General features: G+C 39.5%; 1 protein-coding gene and 1 long non-coding RNA gene across 3 annotated transcripts in view; one reads left to right on the top strand and one right to left on the bottom strand.

The window, feature by feature from the left end:
- LOC148335949 (anoctamin-1-like) overlaps positions 1-25,475 on the top strand; it is a 51,239-nt gene that overhangs the window by 23,549 nt on the left and 2,215 nt on the right. Inside the window, exons 9-24 of one of the 2 annotated variants that reach the window (XM_088298446.1) lie at positions 1,425-1,489; positions 2,819-2,953; positions 6,247-6,407; positions 7,072-7,154; positions 8,356-8,367; positions 8,920-8,994; positions 11,209-11,277; positions 11,383-11,584; positions 12,554-12,665; positions 12,832-12,889; positions 13,059-13,159; positions 15,422-15,564; positions 19,649-19,801; positions 21,622-21,674; positions 23,610-23,794; positions 25,291-25,396. In XM_088298446.1, coding sequence (XP_088154572.1) covers positions 1,425-1,489; positions 2,819-2,953; positions 6,247-6,407; positions 7,072-7,154; positions 8,356-8,367; positions 8,920-8,994; positions 11,209-11,277; positions 11,383-11,584; positions 12,554-12,665; positions 12,832-12,889; positions 13,059-13,159; positions 15,422-15,564; positions 19,649-19,801; positions 21,622-21,674; positions 23,610-23,794; positions 25,291-25,396 — 1,713 coding nt within the window. The remainder of the gene's footprint in view (positions 1-1,424; positions 1,490-2,818; positions 2,954-6,246; positions 6,408-7,071; positions 7,155-8,355; positions 8,368-8,919; positions 8,995-11,208; positions 11,278-11,382; positions 11,585-12,553; positions 12,666-12,831; positions 12,890-13,058; positions 13,160-15,421; positions 15,565-19,648; positions 19,802-21,621; positions 21,675-23,609; positions 23,795-25,290; positions 25,397-25,475) is intronic. The other variant, XM_088298447.1, reaches the window with a different exon arrangement.
- Positions 18,234-21,170, bottom strand: LOC148335950 (uncharacterized). Its single transcript, XR_015844068.1, has 2 exons — positions 21,040-21,170; positions 18,234-20,025 (listed from the first exon to the last, which is right to left on the bottom strand). It is a non-coding gene; the product is annotated as an uncharacterized LOC148335950 (long non-coding RNA).

Here is a 25,475-nt window from a genome sequence, read left to right as displayed (position 1 = left end):
AAGACCTGGTTTTCTTTAAGCAAAGTAGAATCCCTGGCTTTTTTTAAATGAATTAAGGGCTTACAGCCTGGTTCTTTGGGCAAACAAGTCAAGTCATAATATATTTCCCCCAAAAATGAGACAAAACCAATAAAAGTTATAATGTTAAAATTATCCCTAGCATTGACTTTACAAATCTGTAAAACATCTAAAAATAAATGGGTATGTTGAGAAATATTACTACTGAAATACTCTTATTTTTTAAACAAAGTCATCTTTTGTGACCTATCCAAGCAATTTAGCATGTTGATGTACACACTTGATGGAACCAGTGCCAGCAATAATGCAACGCAGGCCTGCAGCTCACCAGAGTTCTACCGAAATAGACACAACCAAAACATTCTGCCACCTCTTTTGGTTGGTGCCATCCAATAAAAATAACTAAAAAAGAGTTATACAAAGTAAAATGTAACCATCAGAGCGAAGCCATAAATGATGATAGACACCAAAGAATTGAGGAAAAAGTCAGAAATGACTACGTAAATAAACCGAATGATGGGCAGAACATATGCTGACATCTGCTATTAAGTATTCAAGGCCAATCTCATTTAATTAGAATTTTTAAGAAAATGAATGTACGAAATAATGTTCTTATTTCAGTTACCAATAAATTAAAGTTCAGAAGTGACATTTCTAGAGAGATGACAACAGCAGTGGAGCATGACAATGATGACTGAAGTAAACTGATTCAAAAAGTAATAATCGCATTATTACTTTACAAAGGGTGATATTTTACCATTTGTGTGAGAGAGAGAAAAGGGGCGCGGCTGTGTAGTAATTCAAGCACCCGGGAAGGTGAAACCTTTGGGCTACAGCACACTGCGCGATGCTTCCGAGTTCAACTCGGACCCAGTCATCACAAAAAATGACAGTTGGACATTCATTCCTGCATATTGGACAACATAGCAAAAGGGCTACTTACAGTGAACTGTGCAAGCTTGTAATGGGTTCTGAGGCTCCCCAACCAACATATGTTGTACCATATCACATTTTTTAATCCATAAAATAAGTGTCAGTTAATGAAGACACAGATTGTTGTAAGGGCTCGTACATATGCCACTTGCATTCATTTTACCAGAAGCTTCACTATTTCATCGACAGATAATATGTGAAATTACAAATATGGTTAAGTATTGTGGTAAAACACTACAATGAACTGTATATACTGTATTTTTATTGCTTGGTGGTGCATGGTGGGCGACTGTTTTTCACGGAAATACATTTTTGGCTATAATTTGTGATCTCGCCACATTGTGCACCAGCAATTCAAATTCTTAATCATTGCAAATCCTGTGGCTGAGTCTGAAATCATGTGTCAGAACCCCGCAGTGTGCGGTGGCCCTTATATTGCATATTGATATAAAGAACAGTGTTCATTTTCTCAGCTATTGTATGAGGAGTGGGCAAACTACAGTGTCTTCTACAAGTACCAGCCCATCGGACTCATAAGGTAAATTTGTCTCTGTCTGTCTGTTTGTACGTCTGTCCGTCCGTTCATCCATCTTCTCTGTACAAAAATAAACAATATAGATAGTTCTCCTTCCCATGGGCTCACCACCTGTGGGAGGAGCCAAAGGGGTTGGGTGCCATGTGAGCTGGGCAGCGGCAAGAGGCAGGGACCTCGGCACTCTGATCGCCGGCTGCAGAAACTAGCTCTTGGGACATGGAATGTCACCTCTCTGGCAGGGAACGAGCCTGAGCTGGTGTGTGAGGCAGAGAAGGTCCAAATAGAAATAGTTGTGCTCAACTCCACGCACAGCCTGGGCTCTTGTACCAGTCCTCTTGAGAGGGGTTGGAAACTCTTCCACCCTGGAGTTGGCCAAGGTGAGCGACGCTGAGCGGGTGTGGGCAAACTTATTGCACCCCGGCTTGGCGCCTGTACATTGGGGTTCCCCCCGGTGGACGAGAGGGTAGCCTCCCTCCGCCTTAAGGTGGGGGGACGGGTACTGACTGTGTGTGCTTACGCACCAAACAGTAGGTCAGAGTACCTACCCTTTTTGAAGTCTTTGAAGGGAGTGCTGGGCTTCCCTGCTGAAGTTGCTGCCTACGCGGCCCGACCCCGGAAAAACGGCGGATAATGGATAGTTCTCTTTATGCTGTCATTTTAAACTGGTTAGCATGCACAGTTCACAGTTGCATGGTTTAATTCCGGCTCTGGCGTTCCTGTGTGGATTTTGCATGTTCTTCACGTGCCTCTCCAGGTTTCCTCGCACATTACAAAGACATGCATGGTAGGTTGAATTGAGACTCTAAATTGGCCCTAGATATTTTTATGAGAATGTGTGGTTGTTTTTCTTTGTGTGCCCTGCAATTGGCTGGCAACCAGTTCAGGGTGTACCCCGCCTACTGTCCGAAGATAGCTGGGATAGGCTCCAGCACCCCCCACGGCACTTGTGAGGAGAATCGGCTCAGCTAATAGATGGATATTGGTTTGGAGGAAATCAGGAAACAAAGATTATCAGGAAGATTTAATATGGGTGCGACTACGGTCTCTCCTCTCTCGCTCGCTCTCCTACCAGGTTGAAACCAGTAAATGCCAGCGTCACTTGATGACCTGTCTAACTTCACTCATTATTCTACTTGCAGGTCTTTAACTACAACATTCGAGAAACAATACCAAAATTAATACATTTAAAATAAATAAATACAAGAAATTTGAACCAATTATGTTTCTCGCTTCCAAAACATGCACATTTATAGCATGGAGTGAATTAATTTGTTGAAGCCAATTATTTGCCTGCCTGGTAGTACATTTAATTGTGTCTGTCATTTTGTTCAGGAAGTACTTTGGAGAGAAGATAGGACTGTACTTTGCCTGGTTGGGACTATACACCCAGATGTTGATACCTGCATCTCTGGTGGGAGTTATAGTCTTTCTCTACGGATGTGCAACAGTAGATGACAATATACCAAGGTAAAACTCATTACTGACGAATGAGTAAAAACAATCTAATACACACGCACACCCACGCACACCCCCACGCACGCACACCCCCTCCCTCCCCACACACACACAAAAAAACGTACATACCTCTGGGACTACTTAAAAGATATTAAATGATATGTCAACACCTCTAAATCACCTGCCCAACTGCCTTCTTCTACATCTCAAGACTAACCAATATTTTTTTTTCTGCTGGAGTTTTAATTTAAAGTGGGTGTTTATTGGTGCGTATCCATTGTGTCAGTTCGCGCTGTGAGTACTCGTCACATTGGCGGATGTGTCAGATTTGGAGCAAAAATTGTGTTATTTGAACCTTGGAAATCCAATATTGGACACTTGAGTGTTGCAGCAGAACAATGACCCCAAGCGCACATCGAAACTGGTTTTGAAAATAATTATGTGTAAAGACTCAAGTTTTAAAAAGTAAGACCAGAGTTACTCCGGCTGAGTTTACATTTGATTTCAAACTAGTTGAGTCAAGTCATCACTCGGGTTAAGCAAGTTGGAAGTCAAATCATACATCATACAATCATACAAATCATACAACTTGCTCAGTCACAACATTTAGTGTAGTGATAATAAAATGTGTTTTCTCAGATTCTAACACACACTCAAAAGAAACAAAATAATAAATGTCTAATAATCACTCAAATAAATGCATTATATCAAATGAAAGTATGGTAATTCCACATTAAGCAACTATACATGCCATATGCATGTCTTCGGACATAAAGTATATTAGTGAATTAATAACATTGGCACACATTCATGTTAAGGCTGTCGCACACCGAGCGACGCAGCCTAAACTCACTGAATTGTCACGCCGTGTGCAGGGTTTGCTCGCTTCTGTAGTTTTCATGAGTGGCCGACTGCAGGCCTCTTGTGTTGCTGTGATTCAAATTTCAAATCGCCAGTGCATGGCATCACAGCGTCACTGGTGTAACAGTCAAGGAAAAATGCACATAGGTTTTAACATGAAAAAATGTTTCCACCTTTTAAGTGAGAACCAGCCGGCCAGCAACATGCAAACTCCACACGACTGCGTCAGAGTCAAGATTTAATTCGAGGACCTACAGTGTTAGACTCTTATGTACAGTACTAACAACTATTACAGAGTTTTTTTCTGTGCCTTGCCCAAGGGCAGCTAAGTCGTGGCTGTGAACCGGGCTCCCCACATTAGAATGGGCTGTTCCTCATCACTCAGCCATGCTCGCTCATGTTTGATGAAACATGAAAGTACAGTTTGTTTGGTTTTTGACATTTAAGGCCTCTGCTTCTCATCACCCACAGGATATTATGACACATGCTGCCATTTGTCTTCTATGTAGAGACAAAACACACATGCCTAATAGTGGTTCTAATATTACTTTTACTTTGGGAGAGATGACTTGTCGAAACCATTCACAAAATTCTGTGGTCCTTGGCCAGCACTGGAACATGCACCACTGTGCAGGTGGAAAAGACAAGATGTTATGTTGATGTTTGACTTGTCTATTCGATTAACTTCCCCCAAATAAGTATTATTTATTGCATTACAAACAATTTAATCCCAGAAGAAATTATAACATTTTATTTATATTTTATTATAACATCAGTTTTTGAATATGATGTATTTTAGCGTTGACGCATTCGACTGGATGCCTCGGTTTTAAATGTTGCAATAAGTTTGTTGTGCTGCTGCCCTTTGTTCTAGTGCAGTTTATCTAACTTGGCTGCATGTAGACACTTGTTCCACATCGGTCTGTAAAATCCCAAACCAATTTCAAACCACTGATGACACATTCCCTTTCTTGGAAACACATGTTGAGTTCTCTTTCGTCGTAACCATGTTGCGCTGGTGTATGGAGTGTGTACGTTAATTCTGTGACAGAACCAAGTGAGAGGACGGAAGCTACAGAAGGCCACGGGGGCAAAACACGCAACGTAGCCAAAGGGGGGGTAAACTCGAGTTTATTCATTTTTAAATCATCCACAAAAAAAATTCACTTTAATTAAAAAAAAATCTATGAATCGCCAGGTGTATTTTTACCCTTCCCTATTAACTTGTATAATAATTACCCACTGAGTGTGAGGGAAATACTCCTGGACACTGTGCAATGATGTTTTACCGGACTTGCGATGAATGTTATTCACACACTATAAATTTTTTTTTCTACTATTATTTAGATACAATAGCTCCTAATTGTACTCTTTTTTCAAGAAACGAGTTCAATGTGCAATACCATGCAAATTGTACTATGCATCTTAACAATTTTTTCATACATTGTACTCACTAGGTGTATCATAATTCATGTCATTATATACTTCAGTAAATGTGTTAATTCCCACTATTTGTAGAAATACCACTGTAGCATACTTTATAACTTTGCAGAGCTTGGTAAAAACTGTCCTTTTTTCCTGTAAAGTTTTCTCAACATATTCTGGTACTTCAGACACTAATGATCAAATTAAGCCACCATGAAATCTCTCCAGAAGCCAATATGGCTGCCCCCCCAAAAAAATCAATGATGGCCACCAGAATACCCACATTTTTGGTGGCCATGTTGGATTCTGGACAGATTTCAAGATGGCACAAAATGTTAATTTGAGCAATAGGATTTGAAGTACCAGAATCTGTTAAGAAAACCTTGCCCGGAAAAAAGGTCAATTTTTACCTGGCTCGGCACTGTCAATGACCATCCTTAAAGTGGGCACTTGAAATGCATGGGGTGTCTTTATACACTTTATTACACTATATTGTGAAATGTGGGTGCAGTCTAGAGCCCTGGTTCAACGAAACCTCTCAGGGAAAACTAAAGCCCGCTGACAAATGACTCACTGCTGACTCTTAAAGTGACATTAACCAGACCAACATCAGTGTGTTAGAGGCAGCTTTCTAGCGGCAAAACTAGCTGGAAACCAGTTCTCCCCGCCAGCTGCCTGAAGATAGCTGGGATAGGCTCCAGCGCCCCCGTGACGCTCGTGATGATAAAGCGGTTCGGATGATGAATGGATGGCATTAACAGCTGTTGACAGGCAGGGCCGGGAGGGCTGGCAGTGATTGAGTTAATGCCTTGCGATCGATTGACCCCTTTGGCGGGCTTCTGGTCGATCGCAAACTACGCAATGGGCATATCAGCTTCAGACCTAGTACCTAATACAAATGAGAGGCGGTCAAACTTGTGGATAACGAATTTGTGCTTTGAACCTCAAGTACGCTTTTTACTTTTGCCCATTGTAAGACTTTTATATCTTGAACATTACATTGAAATTGTGTCTTACAGCATGGAGATATGCCAACAAAAAAACAACATCACCATGTGTCCTCTGTGTGATAAAGTGTGCAGCTATTGGAAACTGAGTTCTGCTTGTGGAACTGCAAGAGCCAGTCACTTATTCGACAACCCAGCTACTGTATTCTTCTCGATATTCATGGCTCTTTGGGGTGGGTGAGCGCGCAGACACACAAAATGTTAATTGTAGTTATTGTATAGATTTGCATTTCAGTTATTTTCGGGAAGTTTTAGCATGCAATATGTTGTTCCCACAGTCGGTTGATATTAATAATGACAATCTCAAACACCATCAAGAGTCATTTTACTTTAGAAGATTAGTATCCTCTGTAAATCACATTTTCTTTTTAGGAACACAAAAAGCATATGCCAAATAGTATACCACAAAATTAAGTAAATAATAAATAGTCAAGATGACTTTGTATTTAACTGGCGGTTCTTGACTAACTCTTGTATAGAATACAAGTGAACTGATTGAATATGGACTCATAGATGGATAAATTAGGGATTCTAACAATAATGTCATGGTGTTGAGGGTTGTATCTTGCTTTTAATTGATACAAATACATGATTTATTTCCAGAAATCCAATATTTCAAGGATCTTTTGTGACAGGGATCCCATTTAGTGACGCTTGATACCTGCACTATTTCATGTTTATTGATTGCTTTATTGAATTAACCTGGACACTCCAGAATTCATATAGTTCAAACATTTTGTCAGCAAAACAGGTGCATTTCTAATGACAGGAAAAAATTCGTCTGATTTGCTTTTTTGATTATCTTCGTTGTCTTCTACTTTGTCTTTAAACCTAAAGCTGCCATGTTCATGGAGCACTGGAAGAGGAGACAAATGAGACTTAATTATGAATGGGACCTGACCGGGTTTGAAGATGAGGAGGTAAGGCTTGAATGGCAGGTTATTTTTTTGGCCAATCACGATGGCCTGGGTTTTCCAAAGGCTGGAGTAGTCTTTGACCTATACACCAACAATTTCTTCTTGTTACAATATGAAAAATAGTAATCAAGTAATTATTACAACTAATAGTATCCTCCCACATTCCACTTACTGCACATGCATTATGTTAAATGTCCCAAATTGGGTGTGAATAAATAAATTATGCAGACTACATGCGTGACTGTTTGCAAGTCAAACCAAGGCCAGGGCTTGAATCCTCTTCTTGATATGGCACTTTTGTTTTTCTACCAAATTGGTTGAAAAGAAACGTCACATGCAGCATGGTGGAGTTTTGATTAGCATGCCTAGCTTGCAGTCGAGATGCTCCAGGTTTCAATCTCAGTTTGGGCATTCCTGTGTGGAGTTTGAAATGTTTTCTCCTCATGTTGAGTGGATTTCCTCCCACATTCCAAATGCATGTGTCACTTGTAAATTCTACATAGAGTGCAGTGACTTTATTTTCCTCGTCTCTACATATATATATATATATATATATATATATATATATATATATATATAAAACATAGATAGGGCGCAACGTAATTTTGGGCGCAGCCATGTCAAAAAATACCTTAACTTAGCATGCATGCACGCTAAAACATAAGCGAGCATGCATGTCGGCGCATGTTTTTAAAAAGGCAGCGAGAGCAAAATTGAATTCGGTTGTACTTTATTGTAGTAAGTATTTAATAACGTTGCCTTGTTATTTTTTGATCAGTGCCCATGTACAAACCCATCAAAGTCCTTGTCTCGCTGCCACGTGGCCTCTCAGATAGGATGGTGGTACTGTTTGCAATTTAATAAAGTACTGTCTATACCTATCTTGGCGCAGGAGATAGAGTGGATTGGATCTTAACTTAAATGTCGCAGATTTTTTTCTATACCCCCACAGCTCTTGACTGTCCTCGAGCAAGAGGCTGAACCTCCCAGTGGTCTCTGTTTTGTAATCAGGCTGTGAATGACCCGCTTACTTATCTTGCATGACAACATAAATACATTTCCAATCAATAATTAAAATTTTTTTTACGATTCTAATTTATCAATTATCATGTTACCATAGTAAAAGATATTCAGATTGCTTTTACTAACAATAGACCTTTCCCCTCCACCCCCTCCTCTGTCTCTCTTGATTTATTTTTCACAGGAAGCACTCAAGGTTTGGATAAAGTATCATTTGTGTTTTGTTTTGCTTGTTATTTTTGTAGTATTTTCTCATTCTTTCCAAACACTATAATCATAGTCTATTAAAAATACAATTGAAAACATACAACAAAATAACTTACTAATAATATTGACCAATTTGAGCCTGATGTTGGCAGTAAAAAACGAAGGACTGCTGAGCAGTGTTAGATTTTCTTCACACAGTAGACAACACAGTCACCACATATTTCTTTCAGTATGGTGAAGGAATTTGTTTAGCGTTCTCTTCTACATAGGTTATTAGTTATACACATTTCTGAAATGACTTCTGTGTCAGTAATAAACCTTTCGTGTTTAATTCAAAAGGTAAACAAAATTACAAAACCTCATTCTGAGCAATGTTATAAAATTTAATCATGATTCAACTGCTAACTTTAGTGTCTCACTTCTCATTTAATTGTGACCTCCTTCTTCTGCAGGGTCCATGTCCATCTTTTTATTCACTTATTTACTTCACCCCTAGCACATTTCACATCCAATATTCTTTTTCTGTCCATCACCACCACAGGACCACCCCAGGGCTGAATATGAATTCCAAGTCATGCAGAAGTCTTTAAGCAGAAATCACAAAACACAGTACAAGGTAATACATGCTTTGCAGGATTTTGGGGGGCGTCTTGGAATCCCCTTTCAAATGATTACCTATTTGCATGTATTTCTCCATTGAATGACCAAGGTAAGTTCAGCAGTTATGCTTCTGCATTTATTTTGACAATTCTGGAAACATGTCACTCTGTGTTTGTTTCTTGGTGTCCTTTTTAACATTGAAACAACCAGCAATGAGTTGATAGTGTTACCTTCTTCTTCAAAATTCCCATGAAGATCAATTATATTCAAGATACACTGGTTCACACGCCAATGCCTCGGGTCACAAAGGGTCTTAGAAGGCTCAGTTGTGCTTTTTCCTCAGAACGCATAAACATCATTCACAGACCTTGGTGTGCTGACCAATGACTCGCGCCGTATGTTCGCTCATATTCGCACCCTTGTGGTAAGAGTCTGCCATTGTCTCCTACAAAAAAAGACACTTTATAATTGTGAATGTAGACAATTGTTTGATATAGCCAGTGCTTCTCAATTATTTTCTGTTATGCCCCCACTAGCAAGAAGAAAACAATTTGCGCCTCCACCCCACCACCCACTCTCCGCAGCAACTCTAATTGATAGCTTTTTCGTTGCAAAGCAAACCTACACTGTAGAGCCCACCCCTGCTGTAGATTTAATACTCGCTGCGCATAATGGGCAACGAGAACGCACTGCCAACTACTGGAGCGGATGTGCAGTTACACTTTATTCTAGTATGGTTTTTTCCCAGGGTCACACGGGCCACCCTCAGCATTGCAACGCGCCCCCCCAGGGGGGCCCGCCCCACTATTTGAGAAGCACTGGAGGTAAGCTCACTGCACGGTAGAATTGGGCAATACCAGTGATAATACCTGGGCCAAATATCGTGATACCGATCCAACATCAATACAACAGATATAAACATAGTAAATAATCTACTTTGAAGTACAGTTTGGTAAGCATTTACCTCAACAAACCTCACAATTGTGGCTGCAAATCAGTAAGGCAAAAGTTGAAGTGCAGATTACAAACAAACAAATCAGTAGCTTTACTACTCAGTTTGTTTCATGAAACGTGTGTAAACGCGGATGCACTTCTCACTCAACATATAGACAGATTATACATCTTTTTAAGAGGCATTTCAACTGTTAGGCATCTCGTTGATTAAATGTGAAGTCAGATATTTTCGTTGGTCTTTGGGCTCATTCATGAAACATACGGCCAACTGCATCCTCTTGATATTTGACCACAAGTCACTGATTGTGTAGTGTTACACTCACCAGACTTGTGTACGGACTGTGTAGGTGGTTGTTCGTCTCTGTGAGTGCCGGCTGGCGACCTGTTCAGGGTGTAGTTGACATTTCGCCTGAAGTCAGCTTGTTAATTTGTTTTAGATGGTGACACAGCACCTTAATTGAACTCTAGTCATTTGGAGAGACTGCTGGTTATAACTGTGTGACATTTGCATAACCATAGTCAACATTAGAGTTCTAAAGAATTTGACCCAAGAGTATCCTATACAGACTATAAAAGGGGCTCAAAAACTAACCCCTGAGGAACCAAAAATGTCACTGGGGTTGAGCTGAGGGGATGATGTTTGCCGACCAATTAATTTTTCTCTCGATAGACCCATTGCGACTGTGTTAATTGTTTTTCTTTGCAAAAGACAATTAACCAATGTTTTGTTTCCCTTTGGAAGGCATTGGACTATTCTGTGCTTCTAAATCAGCAGTAGGAACTGTCTTTTTCTCGATGATGCATAAAAACTGAGACTTGACTTGTGGTTTGTAGAACACTGTCTTTTATGAAGCTTCCTTTAAATAGGCTCCCCATCGAAAACATTTACTAAACTGTTTGAGATTTAAATTTGTGATCTAAATATACTGAAACAACAATGAATGCAAAACTTCACAAAACTATGTAAAACTCAATTGTTCATTAACGTAAATCTTAATTACATAAGAACATAGTGTAATTGAAAAGTATGTATGTATGAAGCTCAGAAATTAACATTTTTGTTCGTTTTGTTACTTGTCTTTCTATGAGGTCAACTTTCTTCAGCAGCATTTCATACCAAATTCAGAGAGATAATTGTGTGCACCACTTTGAGGACCGGAGGTAGAAAAGTGACAGCCCATTTTACTTTAAATTGTCATTATGTAGTTTGCATTCCACAGATGACCTCTAATTACTTATTAAAATCTGCATTTTCAATAGTTTTTGTATTTCTCAGATGGAAAAGCTGACATGTCGAGATCGTCTTCCAGCCTACATGACGAATATTGTCACAATGTTGTTGATGGTAAAGTGTTACAACCAGTATGTTTGTTATTGGTTGTGATATATGTGTACACACAGTAAGATATGTTATGAAGTACATTGTAACAGTGCATGTCTTTGTTATTAGATCGGTGTTACGTTTGCCATTGTATTCGGTGTGATCCTATACCGGATCTCCACCAAAGCTGCTCTTCATATGAGCTCCAATCCAGTGACACGGAACCATGTACAACTTACTGTCAAAACAACAGCAGCCATTATCAATCTTGTGGTTATCCTTATATTGGATGAGGTGTATGGAGCGGTGGCACGATGGCTTACTGTTTTAGGTAAGAATAATTTAATAGTTGAACAATTTAAAAGGTGCATTAATTAATGGTGTTGACTGATTGCTGCTATTAGATATCAACTGCTTCAGCAGTAATTGTGAAAATTGATTTTTACATGGGCGATATGGGCTGCCACTCACGGTGGCATTCTCTGAGGGATGACACAATGCCCACCTGAAGGTATCAAGTTATATTATGACAAACAATTTCACTCTCCACTAGGCCCGACTGGTTAGCACGATGGCCTCACAGTGAGAGACAGCAGCGGTCGTGGGTTCGATTCTATCTCCGGCCTTCCTGTGTGGAGTTTGCTTGTTCTACCCGTGCCTGCGTGGGTTTCCTCCGGGGACTCCGGTTTCCTCCCACATTCCAAAAACATGCATGGCAGGTCGATTGAACACTCTAAATTACCCCTAGGTATGAGTGTGAGCGCGGATGGTTGTTCGTCTCTGTGTGCCATGCAATTGGCGGCAACCAATTCAGGGTGTACCCCGCCTACTGCCTGAAGATAGCTGGGATAGGCTCCAGCACCCCCCGCAACCCGAGTGAGGAGAAGCGGTTCAGATAATGGATGAATGGATAGAAAAGGCTAGAACTTTTTTCTCCCTTGCTATTGTTGCACAAAACGCCTACGCCCAAGTCTCAAGTAAAAAGCAAAGTAACAGCCCTTTATATTTTTGTTTTTTTCCATTCTAAATGCAGCACCAACAATATCATGAACAGAGTTGAGTTCCATTTACGTTGCTATTAATTACCACTTGTGTAGTCCTGATATAGCTTGTTGTATAATTTTAAAGTGAAAAAAATATATATTTTCAGTCACATCAAAATGATGTATCGCCACTTATTACCATCGACATTCACACAAAATATGTCTATAGAGTCCAATTGCCTTTTCACGCTGCAAGTCGCCACTGACATAAATTGAGTGGGGGAAGCGAAAACCTAACCATATGTTTTCTATTTTAGAGGTTCCAAAAACTGACAAGAATTTTGAGGAGAGACTCATCTTTAAGACCTTCATTCTGAAGTTTGTCAATGCTTTCACCCCAATCATCTACATTGCTTTCTTCAGGGGAAGGTTAGTGGTCTCTCTGAAAATTTGGTTTATTTCATTTCATGGTTTTATTTATTTATTTTTTTATTTAACTTGGTAGCTCTAAAGACTGAGTGTTAAAAAGATGGTGAATGAAAGTTTCATCATTAAACATAACACTCAAATTATTTCATTGTCTTTTCTTCATCAGGCTGGTAGGTCGCCCAGGCAACTATTTGTACGTGTTTGAATCCTACAGAATGGAAGAGGTAAGGCTTACAATTTAGTAAAAAAAAAAAAAAAAAAAGTTTTATAACTATGCTATATGACTGAAAATACTGTTGCACTCTTTTATCCATAATAGATTCTTACTAATGGTATTTGATAGTGAAAAATAGAATGGGTCTGCTGTTTCACAACCTGATTCTGGATTCATAGTGTACACATGGAGGCTGCCTGATGGAATTGTGTATTCAGCTGAGTATCACCATGTTGGGGAAGCAGCTGATTCAGAACAACCTTTTTGAGATTGGAATACCGTAAGTTTTCATCAGATGTTGATTATAGTACTAAGATGTGAGATTTGTAAAAAAAACACACACTTAAGTATTGTTCGTGTTTTTCTGTTTTATAACTACATTATACATTACCCATGTATATTTGCATTTACACATTTCCCTGAATGTCTGTTCTGGCAGGAATCTCACGTCCATAAAAAAACCAAAGCACAGTTTATGTATAGCCATGGTAGACATCGAACAGCAAGAGCACATATGTTACTTCCTGATCTCTGGCGAGTCGTGACCACGCACCGAGTGTTGCGCTTATGATCTCGGAAATCTCATCACTCTTAGTTAAAACAACATGAGTTATTTGCCACAAAATTAAAAACCAAGTCATTATTTTAGTTTACTTTAGCACAGTGCTTTTCCCTAATTTTACACATGATTTCACTCTCTTCCACATAAAAAAAGGATTGGTGCCCAAGAAGAGTGAAATATGTTTTAGTATGTTTATGTTACGTTTATCCATCCATCCATCCATCATCTGTACCGCTTCTCCTCACTAGGTTCGAGCTGGAGCCTATCCCAGCTATCTTCGGGCAGTAGGCGGGGGGACACCCTGAACTGGTTGCCAGCCAATTGCAGGGCACACAGAGACGAACAACCATCCGCGCTCACACTCATACTTAGGGGCAATTTAGAGTTTTCAATCAGCCTGCCATGCATGTTTTTGGAATGTGGGAGGAAACGGGAGTACCCGGAGGAAACCGACGCAAGCACGGGGAGAACATGCAAACTCCACACAGGATGGCCGGAGTCGGGATCGAACCCACGCCCGATGCTGTCTCTCACTGTGAGGCCATCGTGCTAACCAGTCGGCCACCGTGCCGCCCATGTTATGTTTAAATATTTTTGGTGTGCTTCTTTTTTTTTTTACAGATACGTTAATGGTATTAGTGCAACTCAGCATAATGTATAGTTTTGGGTTACATTTTAAAATGTACTCAAAATTTACAGCTAAAAATGTTAAGGCCACAATACGGCCTTCAATTTCAGTCGCTCTCATTTATAAACATGTTGGGAATGCTTGAACAATGTTTCATACAAATTGAATATTATCATCTTAATTGTTTTTATTATTCATGTCTACATACCTTAAATAATTCTAACTGTTAGCGACAGATGGTCATATAAGAGCGGCAGCTGGCTGGTGCGATTATGGGGTAATTCACATATGAGCCGATTAGTCGACTAATCGTGACAACGGTTGGTGATTCGTTGACGAGCAAAATTATGGTTTGGTGCAACCCCAGAAAAATACGAGTTGAGCAACAAAACACACCCATTATTGTCCACCTCAGGGAGCAACCAGGGAGACTTTTAGGGGGGTGGAACCTACTACTGATGTTATTTCTACATGCAAACCTGTTGTATAAGTGCCAATGTTAAGCTCATGCAAGTGTCCCTTTAGTATAGGCGGCTCCGTGGTAATGCAAAAGAGAACAGTGGTCTTTCTTTTTAAAAGAAGGCAACACAACGCGTCCATGGGTAAAAAAAAAACACTTTCATTCTTGCAGGGTCCGACCTTTTTATACTATAAGTCCGTGCACTCACAACATAAGCACAATCAAGCACTTGAAAGGAACGAGGATAAACATGAATATCAACTCATGACAGCAAAGTCTCGATTAAGTCATTACTGTTAAAATTATTGTTGGTGTTTATCTATGAATGCAGTTTCAATACGTTTTTTATATGGGGGGGAAAGATGTGTTTTGCGATGTTTTTTTTTTTTTTTTTTGTGCGCACGCACGGTCTCAGGATGTTCTTAATTTGTTCACAGAATACGCATAAATTCAAGACCGAACAATTGGTGTGTACGGACCTTAGTGTAGTCGTCCCAAACCACTCGGTACCGGTTTACGAGCCACTTTTGACAGCGCACGGCGGGCTGCACAGATGGAAAAAAAATAAAAATGCAGTAAACGCATGTCAAGATGCAAATTAAGTCGGTCGTAAAACGCTAATATTAAACACACAAGTAAGCAAAATGAGCAAACGAAAGAATGAACGAAGCCCGTTCTTCACCCATGTGGCCAATAAAGCCCACCTCCCCTAAACCCCCAACCAACTTTGTTGCTGGTACACACAATTTATGAAGTTGTATGAACAGGTGCGTGGCAGAAAAAGGGTGAAGACCACTGCATTCATTAATGAGTGCAATCAACAGAGCCAATATACTTCTTTCCAATTGTGAGTATTGAAATATCAAGTGATCTCCATTTGTGCATTCTTCAGCAAGCTAAAGAAGCTTATTCGCTACATCCAGTCAAAGCAAGGCACTTTTCAAGAGGAAGAGAAGCAGAAGAAGCTGCAGAGATACGAAACTGACCGCTTCCTGGAGCCATTTTCAGGGTTAACACCTGAATATATGGAAATGAGTGAGTAACACATCTGAACATATAATTTTAATTACACATGTACACAAACACATCTCGTTAGTGGGGATGGGACCTAATGGTCAGCGTCAACATTTGAGAAGGATAAAGCACTAGAGACTGATGGTTCACAGGATTAAATGAATCACTTTTCCTTCCTGCTCGTGTCAGAAAACACGATTTTACAAACGAGGTACATTTCAACAAAGTTGTTCAAATAATAATCTTTTTTTTTTTTACTTGACAGGACAACGTGTCTGTCTGTTTAATCATGCATTCAAAAGTATTTTTAACTACAAACTAAACTATGAAATTCTTTCAAAATACTTCAAATATCCAAGACTAATCATTGGCTAACAATGTATCCAAAGGATAGTTATGTTGTGTAATGTGAAGATGTTTGACAACTGTATTGAATGTGATGAGAACCGCAAACTGACTTAAATTCTTTTGTAGTGTACAGGTAAATCATATTCACCACTAGATGGCACTAATTTACAAAACATTAAAGTAGTCAACACACTTCTCCTTGGACTTCGAAGGAGACTTTTGAGCTTGCTGGTTGAACTAACAGGCAGAGAAGGGCGGGTATGCAGCTCATACCCAGCCATCAAAGTGTCTCAAGAAATCTCAAGTTTTCTCTTAAGACACACTTGTTGAGATTTCTTGATAAGTCTGTAAGACGTGTCTATAGAGGTGAGCCATAAGATGTCTTGGAAATATAAGTTGTCTTAAAATGTCTCAAGTTGTCATATTGTAGCGGACTTTATTTTAACAGCTGTCATTCTGAGCGGACGCGTGGTGATGCTGGCCCCCGGAGCGCTCCCATTGTTCTGCCCTCCGGATAGCCGATAGGTTTGCTGGTTGCGCTCCGCTTCCGGGGTGCAATGACAGTGACAGTTTGGTTGTTGCTGCAGCCCAATTTGCAGAGTAGTTTAAGATCAACTTTTGTCCCCCTCGCAACCACGTCACACGCACGGGGGCGTCTTTGTGGCCCGAACTAAAACCCACACGCTCTCCCATAACTCTTCTCCAACATTCCCCTCACTACAACCATCTTCTGCAGCGTTATCCTGGCTGATCTCACACCATTGCCACCTCCTGGTCAATTTTTTATGCTGACAAGGGGACTAAGTTTTTGAGTTAAGGTCACATTCCGAAGATTTTCTGAGTCTGTTAAAAGTCATATTCGAATTGGTAATATGTTTTGTAATACATACATGTCACCTCCTGCAAGCTATGAACCACAGTTCAATTAGAAATGTGTTTTAATCACTCATTTGGAGTGTTTCTAAACATACTGGCATCTTGGGTGTGGTTACTCTAACCATCGCAAGGGCTACAGAAAGTGATGTTTTAGTAACGATTTAACAAACATTTCCAATATGGTCCAGCTGCAGCCACAAATGGGCGTTACCGTTTTTTCAACAGGAACACCCCATTCTGAGAACGGGAACGCCCCCTCACACCAAGGGCCATGTCCGGTGTTCTCTATGGCGTTAAATTTATGCAACAAGTCAAATACCTCAAACACAAACAGTCAATAGAAGGCTTTTCTGCATTCAGACACGCTGTTCTTATTGTTTTAGTAATAATTCAAAAATACTTTTTTTTCAAATATCTTTGATTGGCTTAACGTTATTGTCCCTTTAGTTTTATGTGCTTCTATAATCGTTTTTCTGTTCGTTTTATTTATTTATTTTTTATAATCAAAGATCATCTCTCGGAGTTGTGCATTTGCGTCTTCATCATTAGATGTCGCCAAGGTAGTTGTTTTGAAATAGCGCCGCGCCATTCTATTCCAATTCATATTACACCATATAGAAAAGGCTTTGTTACAGCTAGAGCTGCTGTGAAATGGGCTATATAAATAAAGTTGTATTGTAGTTTTTGCCCACCTCTGAGTGCCGATCTGACCGTAAACAGCCAATCAGAATCAGCCTTAGTGTCCGACTCCTGATTGGTTAAGAATTGTGGCGCAATTGTTACACCTGTATCACAAGTGCGAATCAGCGTTTTGTATGCGTAGAGGAGAGAGAAGCTGTAAGCGTAAAACCTATTTTGTGCGTACACTTGGAGGGTCTTTTACACGCGAAACACATTTTGCTTACGTAATTGTGGCATAATTCTAACACCATAAAATAGGTTGATCATATCACCAAAACCCACTGCGCGACACTGGCGTGTTGGAAACACCCTGGTTCTGACTGGATTCTTCTCATTGGTCGACAGGACCCAGGCCCAGTGGGCGTTCTTGTGTCTTAACAGTAATGCCCCGGCTGCAGCCGGACCCTTCTCAACATTTCAGATCATAGCTCAAGTCAACATGGGAACATTGTACAAGCAATCTCCAGACCATATTTCTTGACAAGAACTTGCGAATAAGAAAAAGTTGACATGGTTCATAAAAATCAAAGCAAACAATCTACAGACTGTTATGACATAAATATGTCATTAATAAAAACAGTTTTAAATATTATTTCAAAACCTATCACTTCCATCTGCACTCTGTCATTCAAAACAGGCCATGTTCCTAAGAAAATGAAAATATCTAAAATTATTCCGTAATCCAAAAATATATAGTATGTCATATAGATAGTACATAATATAATCACATATAATAATAAGCACTTTCATTGCTTCCACAGTTGTCAAAAATTCATTTAGAGAAATTCCTCGTAAAACATTGTTTATTAAATGAAGCTCAGTATGGCTTAGGAGCGAAAAGGACCTCACCTGGACAAAAAGGAACATCCAATTGGAATATTTATTTAGCTCAAAAAAGCATTAGATACTCAAAATCAGGGGTCTTAAATCTTGCTCCTTGAGAGCCGACATCCCGCCAGTTTTCAATTTCTCCCTGCTGCAACACATCTGATACAAATGTCAAAATAGCTGATCATTTGAATGAGCTGTGTTGCAGCACAGAGCAATGTAAAACAGAGAGGACTCAAGGAACAGGATTGAGGACCCCTGCTTTAAATCATTAAATTTTAATCAATAAACTTGAGAAATATAGGATCAGAGGTAAAGCTGAAAACTGGTTAAAAAGTTACTTAACAGACCGAACACAATATGTAAAAATAGGTGATCATTTATGATTATGGTTTCCCCCAGGGGTCATTGTTGGCTCAACAGCTATTAAACTTCTACATAAATTACCTATTTAATGTTTAGAATTTTTTACAACTAATACTATTTGCAGATGACACAAATATATTCTTTAGTAGTAACAATTATAACAAAGTTGTGAGTACACTAAATGCAGAACTCAAAAAATAAAAATGAAAAGTGGTTGGATGATAAATTTATTCTAAATGTAAATAAAACAAAATCATTGATATTTGGTAAAGATAAAAATAACCCAGAATTAATAATACTCAATTGGGAATTGTTAAGGAATAGGCATATTTGGGAGTAATAATTGATAAATTGTCACAGAAGGCCCACATCAGACACACATGATTTGCAAAAGTCTCTTAAAGCAAAGCAATTCCTAGATCGTGATGCTCTCAGAACATTATACTGTTCCTTAGACGTTATTCGAGGCTGTGGAAATTTTGCCCTATCAAAGTTTTGTACTACCAGGAAGCGTTTTTGTGTGTCTGTACGTGGGGTAAAACTGTGGACCAATTTGGACCTACGGCACAAGCAATGCCAAAGCATCCATAGCTTTGAAGTATCTTACAAACATGGTCACATTTTAGGGAAGGTGGGGCTTAGCATTAACTGCTCACTCACTGGCTCTTCCTTAACTTTTGTTATGTCATTACTGATGAGATATAATGTATTTTAAATTAATTAATTAATTATGCATTATTGAGATCATCATCTGTGCAATATTTGAGAAGATTTGAGCGAAAAGAAAAGCAGCTCTTGAATTACCCCATGATCTCCAGGATGTGCCCACTCATACCTATGGTGACAAGCTCTGAGTTGTACTCAAAAGGACAATGTTTGAAATACAAGTTGATTTTTCTTAACAGGGTGTTGTCTTCTAGTTAATGCCTCATAAATCTAGTCATGACAAATAATACATTGACCATTCATTGGTTAATATGTTTTCTTTTGTCTTGTTTTTATCCAGTTATCCAGTTTGGTTTTGTCACATTATTTGTTGCATCCTTCCCCTTGGCTCCATTGTTTGCTCTGCTCAACAACATCATTGAAATACGACTTGATGCAAAGAAGTTTGTGACTGAGTTGCGAAGACCTGTGGCAGCAAGAGCCAAAGACATCGGTTGGTGGTCAACACTCTACCCTCAAAATCTATCTATCTATCTATCCATCCCCCTCTCTTGCTTTCTCTCTCACTCACTATGTGGTTATGGGTCACATCCTTTTTTATCTTCTGCACCCGCTAGTTTAACACCAAGTAGCTTCATGTCTTCCCTGATAATATCCCTCAACATTCTCTTGGGTCTTCCACATGCTCTCTTGGCCGGCAGCATCATCCTCATCACTCTACAGAAAGTGGATGAAAAAAAAAACATTTTATGACTCTTACTCAAACTTGGCTGTGTACTGTAGATTATGAATACATGTTCAGAACTGGCAAGTATTATGACATCATGGTGTTGTGCGCAGAGAGCCCATTATGACCAACGTGCCAAAGCAAACTGCATCATGCCGGAATTAGAGATCACACAAATTCACTATTTCTGAAGTCAAAACCCCTAAAATTGAACGATTTAATCAACTTTTATGCCCTTCAAATAATGTACAAAGCATATAACAATATGCTGATAGATAACAAATTTAAAAAAAAATCAACAAATGTTAAAGGACAAAGAAGTTAAATACAATATAGGAGAGAGTAAACATTTTGAGAAGCGATATGTCTGTACTACCCTAAAAAAAATGTCGATCACTTAGTCAAGGGTTGATCTATGAGCTAGGCTGAATACAAGACATGAAAAATAGCACTTCTTTCCGTCAGTTTAAACGATGGCTCAAGTATAATTTACTGCTTAATTATATGCAAAATTAGTTTTGTAAATAGTCTGACTCTGCCAGGTAATACCAGTTAATGCTAAATATAACAAGATTTTAATAACTAAAATATGAAGTTGGGAACGTGTACCGTTTGGTGGGCGTTGTACATAATTATATACATTCATAGTTGTGCACATGCACAATGTGTATGGGCACAGTTGTTTTGAATGGTCTTTCAGCCAGAGAATGGATGTAAGTGTTTGAGAGCAGTGACACGGGCTTTATTCAAACAAGTTGATTTGAGGTCCGCAGTGACAAAAACGTCATCGCAAGAGCAAAAACAAATATGTACTAACTAAGAACAGTGGACAGGGCCACGGAAGAAAGTCGGCGAGAACCAAGGGATACAAAAGGCTATTTAAAAAAACTAAACAGAACGTGCCAAAGAGTTTGTAAAAGAAATAAATGTATTAAGTACTCTTGGTACGCAGACTACTTTTAAAACAGAAACACAAAATAACAGCAGAACTGAATTTAACCAACCTTAAATTCTACTGGAGCGGAGACAAATTGACACGACACTAGCAAATGCAGGATTTGGCAAGCCGCAGGACAGGCAATGCTCCGGCATGTTCTCTGGTTCAGGGCTGAACCTAAATGCTCAACACGACTGATTAGCGCCAGCTGAATCGGACTGATTGTAAGTGCTTCCGTTTTGTGACTCCGCCCATCACTCCGCCAGGATGGACTGTGGGTGGAGAGAACACATTAGCAACAGGCAAACAACACTGGACATGACAATGAGTTTCGGTGATACATGCATATATTGTACATTGACACAAACATGCACATGCAGTAAAGAGGAATAGTATCAAATTCATTGTGATCACTGTGCACAGCTGATCTGCAACTATGGGGAACTTTTGGTTGATTATCCCTGCCAAGGGAAACAAATGATCAAGTGTAAAGATCTTCATCCCCTTTCAACCCTGCACCGACGATTACATCTTGTGTTCCTTAAAAACATAGGAACAAATTGCCATTATTTGTTGACTATGCAGAAATGTAATTATTACATTTATATATATGTATATATCATTATTATTTTTGTTCATTTTTTTTCAGGTATATGGTACAACATCCTACGAGGAGTTGCCAAAGTGGCTGTCATTATCAATGTAAGTAAAAATAATAACTTTTACTTCATTTGAACTTGATTGTTACACCATTTTACATAATATAATTCCTCACGTGTGAACTCAGATTGATTACACATCCATAATATTTTCTTCTGTAGTTCCTACATTAAATTAGTTCCCGCAAGAGAATTTTGAATTTTACTTGTCATTCTCAGTAAAGTGCAGCCATTGACATGCAAAGCAAGACGCAAAGGTGGCACAGGTTATTTTGAGGGCCCCGAAAACATGGGTTGTGAGGAGGGGGTGGGGTTGAAGTTTATGCCACCTCTCTATCTCAGCAGGTTGCCCCTTGAACATCCACGTTCAATGTATTCAATCATACATGTCCCAAACTTGGGTGGTTTGGGGAGCTGGAAGGCAAGTGGCAGCTGGTGGAGGTTAAGTGGGGGCGGCTCTGTGGATACCCGCCGCCGGGTGGATGCTCCTTGGCCTCAACCTCTTGCACTCCTCTGTATCATTACATTCAAACACGGTTATTGCTTAGCCTTGTAGACGCGCCTTGGAGCAAGCTATGCTAATGCTAAGCTAAATTTGCTCGAGATGCTTTAACACATCATTTGCAAAATTAATACAATATAGTGTGTAGTTTAAAAACAGCATAGAGTGATTACTGCCTAACAAGCAATGATAGAATATGTTACATTGTAAAGAGTTAAAAAAAAGGCTGAACATCCTACCTTTTATCTATTGTAGTAGGATACTACATTGGCACAACACCAGCAGGGTGACCAAGCCACAAGTTTAAAGTCACACCTGTTTTACTATCCAAGCAACCCTATTTCCGCTTCGCAGTAATGACATAAAAGGAACATTTTGTCAATATTAAGGGGAAAAAAACATTAATGGATTTTTTTGTTGCAGTAAGACTGGGATGTGTGTCTGGCGGAAAAGCGGAACATTGGTTCCATGCATCGCAAATATGCTTTGAAAATTATTAATTGTAATTTCAAGGCATGTTTATTCAACTCATTTTTGTAGTGGACACAACCGAGTTGGTCGACTTTTTTCCCAGCTCCAGCCCGAATCCTATTAGGAGGACTAGTATCAGAGCCTAAGCTGTGTGTCGAGGCGAGCCTGACTATATAAAATTGGAACTTCTTGACTTCGAACACCGAGAGGTGATATCCCATGTTCCAAGAGCCAGCTTCTACAGTTGGGGAATTGACCAAAAAGGTCACCACCTTCGGCCACCACCCAAATTCTACCTTTCAACCCAGCTTGCTTACCCAGCTCTTTATGGACCTCACCCCCCATGGCACCTCCCACAGGAGATGAGGAGTAGGTGGACCAACATTGCCTATCGGGGCTTAGTGCCTAAATGGTGAGGGCCCATCAACCAGGTGCTCATGATCGAGCCACACTTCCAGACCTGACTCCTCAGGGCCACATCCAGGCGAGGAAACACATCACCCAATGATATTAGTTGTCATGAGGTCATTTGAGCCGTGGTTTGTCTGGTCCCACAACTAGAACCTGTTTGCCATGGACCAACCCTAACCCTATGGCTCAGGGAGGAGCACATAAAAGTCTTACTCAGTAAAATGTCATTCTTGTTATTCTGATCATCCCTCAAAGGCAAATTCACTTTACATTCACAATTTGCACATTGTAATCTATTCACATTCAGGTGAATTGGAGTAATTGACAAGGTTGGGAGAAAGCCCAAATTCTACTCACTTTTGTAATGCCAGCCAATGTAACTGGTAGTGAATGGCTTGGGTGTTAATTTGTTGTTGTCATACGGTAGAATTTCAATTTTATTTGTGCGTGTATGCACGTGTGTGTATGTTTATGTTACATTCTCACTGTCTTACACATACAAAATGCATTATCAGTCATATTCAGTATTACTCCCATTTGTCCTAACTCTTTGAATACCACCTCTAACAACACCTACTCACCTACAATTCCCAGGCATTTGTCATCTCCTTCACCTCAGACTTCATACCTCGGATGGTCTACCAGTACATGTACAGTCCTGATGGCACCATGCATGGATTTGTCAACCATACTCTCTCCTATTTTAATGTCAGCAATTTCCAGGATGGGAAAGAGCCCATGGATGCCTTGCAACTTGGCTATGCAGTTGAGATATGCAGGTGGGAACTCAATCTCACTTCTAGTTGGTTATTTCAAGAAAAGCGCAAAAAGAGATTACATTTACCACTTCAGCCGAGATCTAAAATTCTCCAACCAGCTAGCAAGTTATGGCTAAAAAAAACAGGATATACAAATTGTAATTCCAAAACCTAAAATGAACAACAATGCCAATCACTTTTCTTAATTATTACTTCTATTAACAGAGGTTTGCAATTTACAACATTTTGACGGTCCATGATTCGTCATGGGCACCCGTCCATCATCATCAGTCCATAATTATTTCAAGTCAAACCCAACTCGAATCATCAGTTGATCATCCGGTCACGTTATTTTAACCATCATCGCTTCCACCAGTAAATTTCATCGGTCCGCCAGTACATCTCCCAGCAGTCCGTTAGTCTGTCCCGCACCCCCAAAAAACGTTATACATAGTTCAACAAGATGAAAAATGTGATTAAAATGATAAATGCAATGCACAATATATCAGCGTATATACATTATGCATATATATGCTTTATATGCACACAAATAAATTTCACACTTATTTGGCAATCTATTGAATTGTGGTGCACACAGGTGCTGCGTGCTGCCAAAACGTTTTACTCTCAAGTTTTGCTTGCACCTTAACCAGAATCCTGTGTGGCATTGTTGCCAAAGGTACAATCCGGATGGTTTGAAGTGCATCCTAAATCCTTGTGGAAACCGAAAACCCAGTGCCCATGACTATCAATCAATACGTTTCCTTCAACTTGGTTGTTGTTGTTGTTGTGGTGGTTGTGTTAGTAGTTGTCTTTTTCTTCTGTCTTTTAGAGCTTTTGCTGCATCACTGTCACCTGATGAAGTGTGAGGCTGTAAAATACCATTTCACAATCTCCTAACCCTACTCTTTCCAAAAATAAAAATAGAAATTTAAACCTTGACTCACAAGAACTCCTTACAAAATGTCTCAAGTATTCAAAGCTACTTTCTTACCTCATAGCCCATTAAGTCGTACTTAACACATGAGTCCAATAACGCTCAAATGTATTTTTGGTGCATATCACCACCTACTGTACATATATAGACAATGCAGTCTACTCAAGCAAGTAGGCCGTTATAACAAACATGCGGGACAGGCGGGGGCGTCTTTCCATAAATTCGTCAGCTAAATGGACGTCCAACAGTGACGAACTGAGAGGTCCGTCTGTACTTGACCCAGTTAATGACGATACACTGACGAACGAAATCCCACTTCTCTGTACTTTCTTTAAGTTTCTAGCCAGTTGTCATTTGTCCCAAAAAAAAATCGGGCTTCTATCATTGACGGTTGAAGGACCGTCCGTAAGTCTGACTAAATGCCCACCTCTAATAATAATGTAATCAATCATTAATCTATTATACTGTAGCTACTCTGAATTTTTTTCTGGGCAGCATGCCATGACTTGAGTGAGAAAAGTTCAATGATCAAAAAAAAAAAAAAAAATCAAAATATGATACATTCTGTTTGTCTTTATAGATACAAGGACTACAGAGAACCACCTTGGTCAACAACTCCGTATGAGATTTCAAAGGAATTTTGGGCTGTACTGGCTATTCGGCTGGCTTTTGTAATTATTTTTCAGGTAACATTTGTTTATGTGGCTATTTTACTGTATGTTTCCATGCATATTATGCTGTATGGGGATGGGATTACAATTACAA

The sequence above is a fragment of the Idiotropiscis lumnitzeri genome, chromosome 6 (assembly GCF_059441095.1).
Source record: "Idiotropiscis lumnitzeri isolate Australia: NSW breed Sydney's pygmy pipehorse chromosome 6, RoL_Ilum_1.0, whole genome shotgun sequence".
NCBI classification, from domain to species: Eukaryota; Metazoa; Chordata; class Actinopteri; order Syngnathiformes; family Syngnathidae; genus Idiotropiscis; species Idiotropiscis lumnitzeri.
The sequence above is the reverse complement of the archived record's forward strand: the minus strand, read 5'-3'. Positions and strand labels throughout refer to the sequence as shown.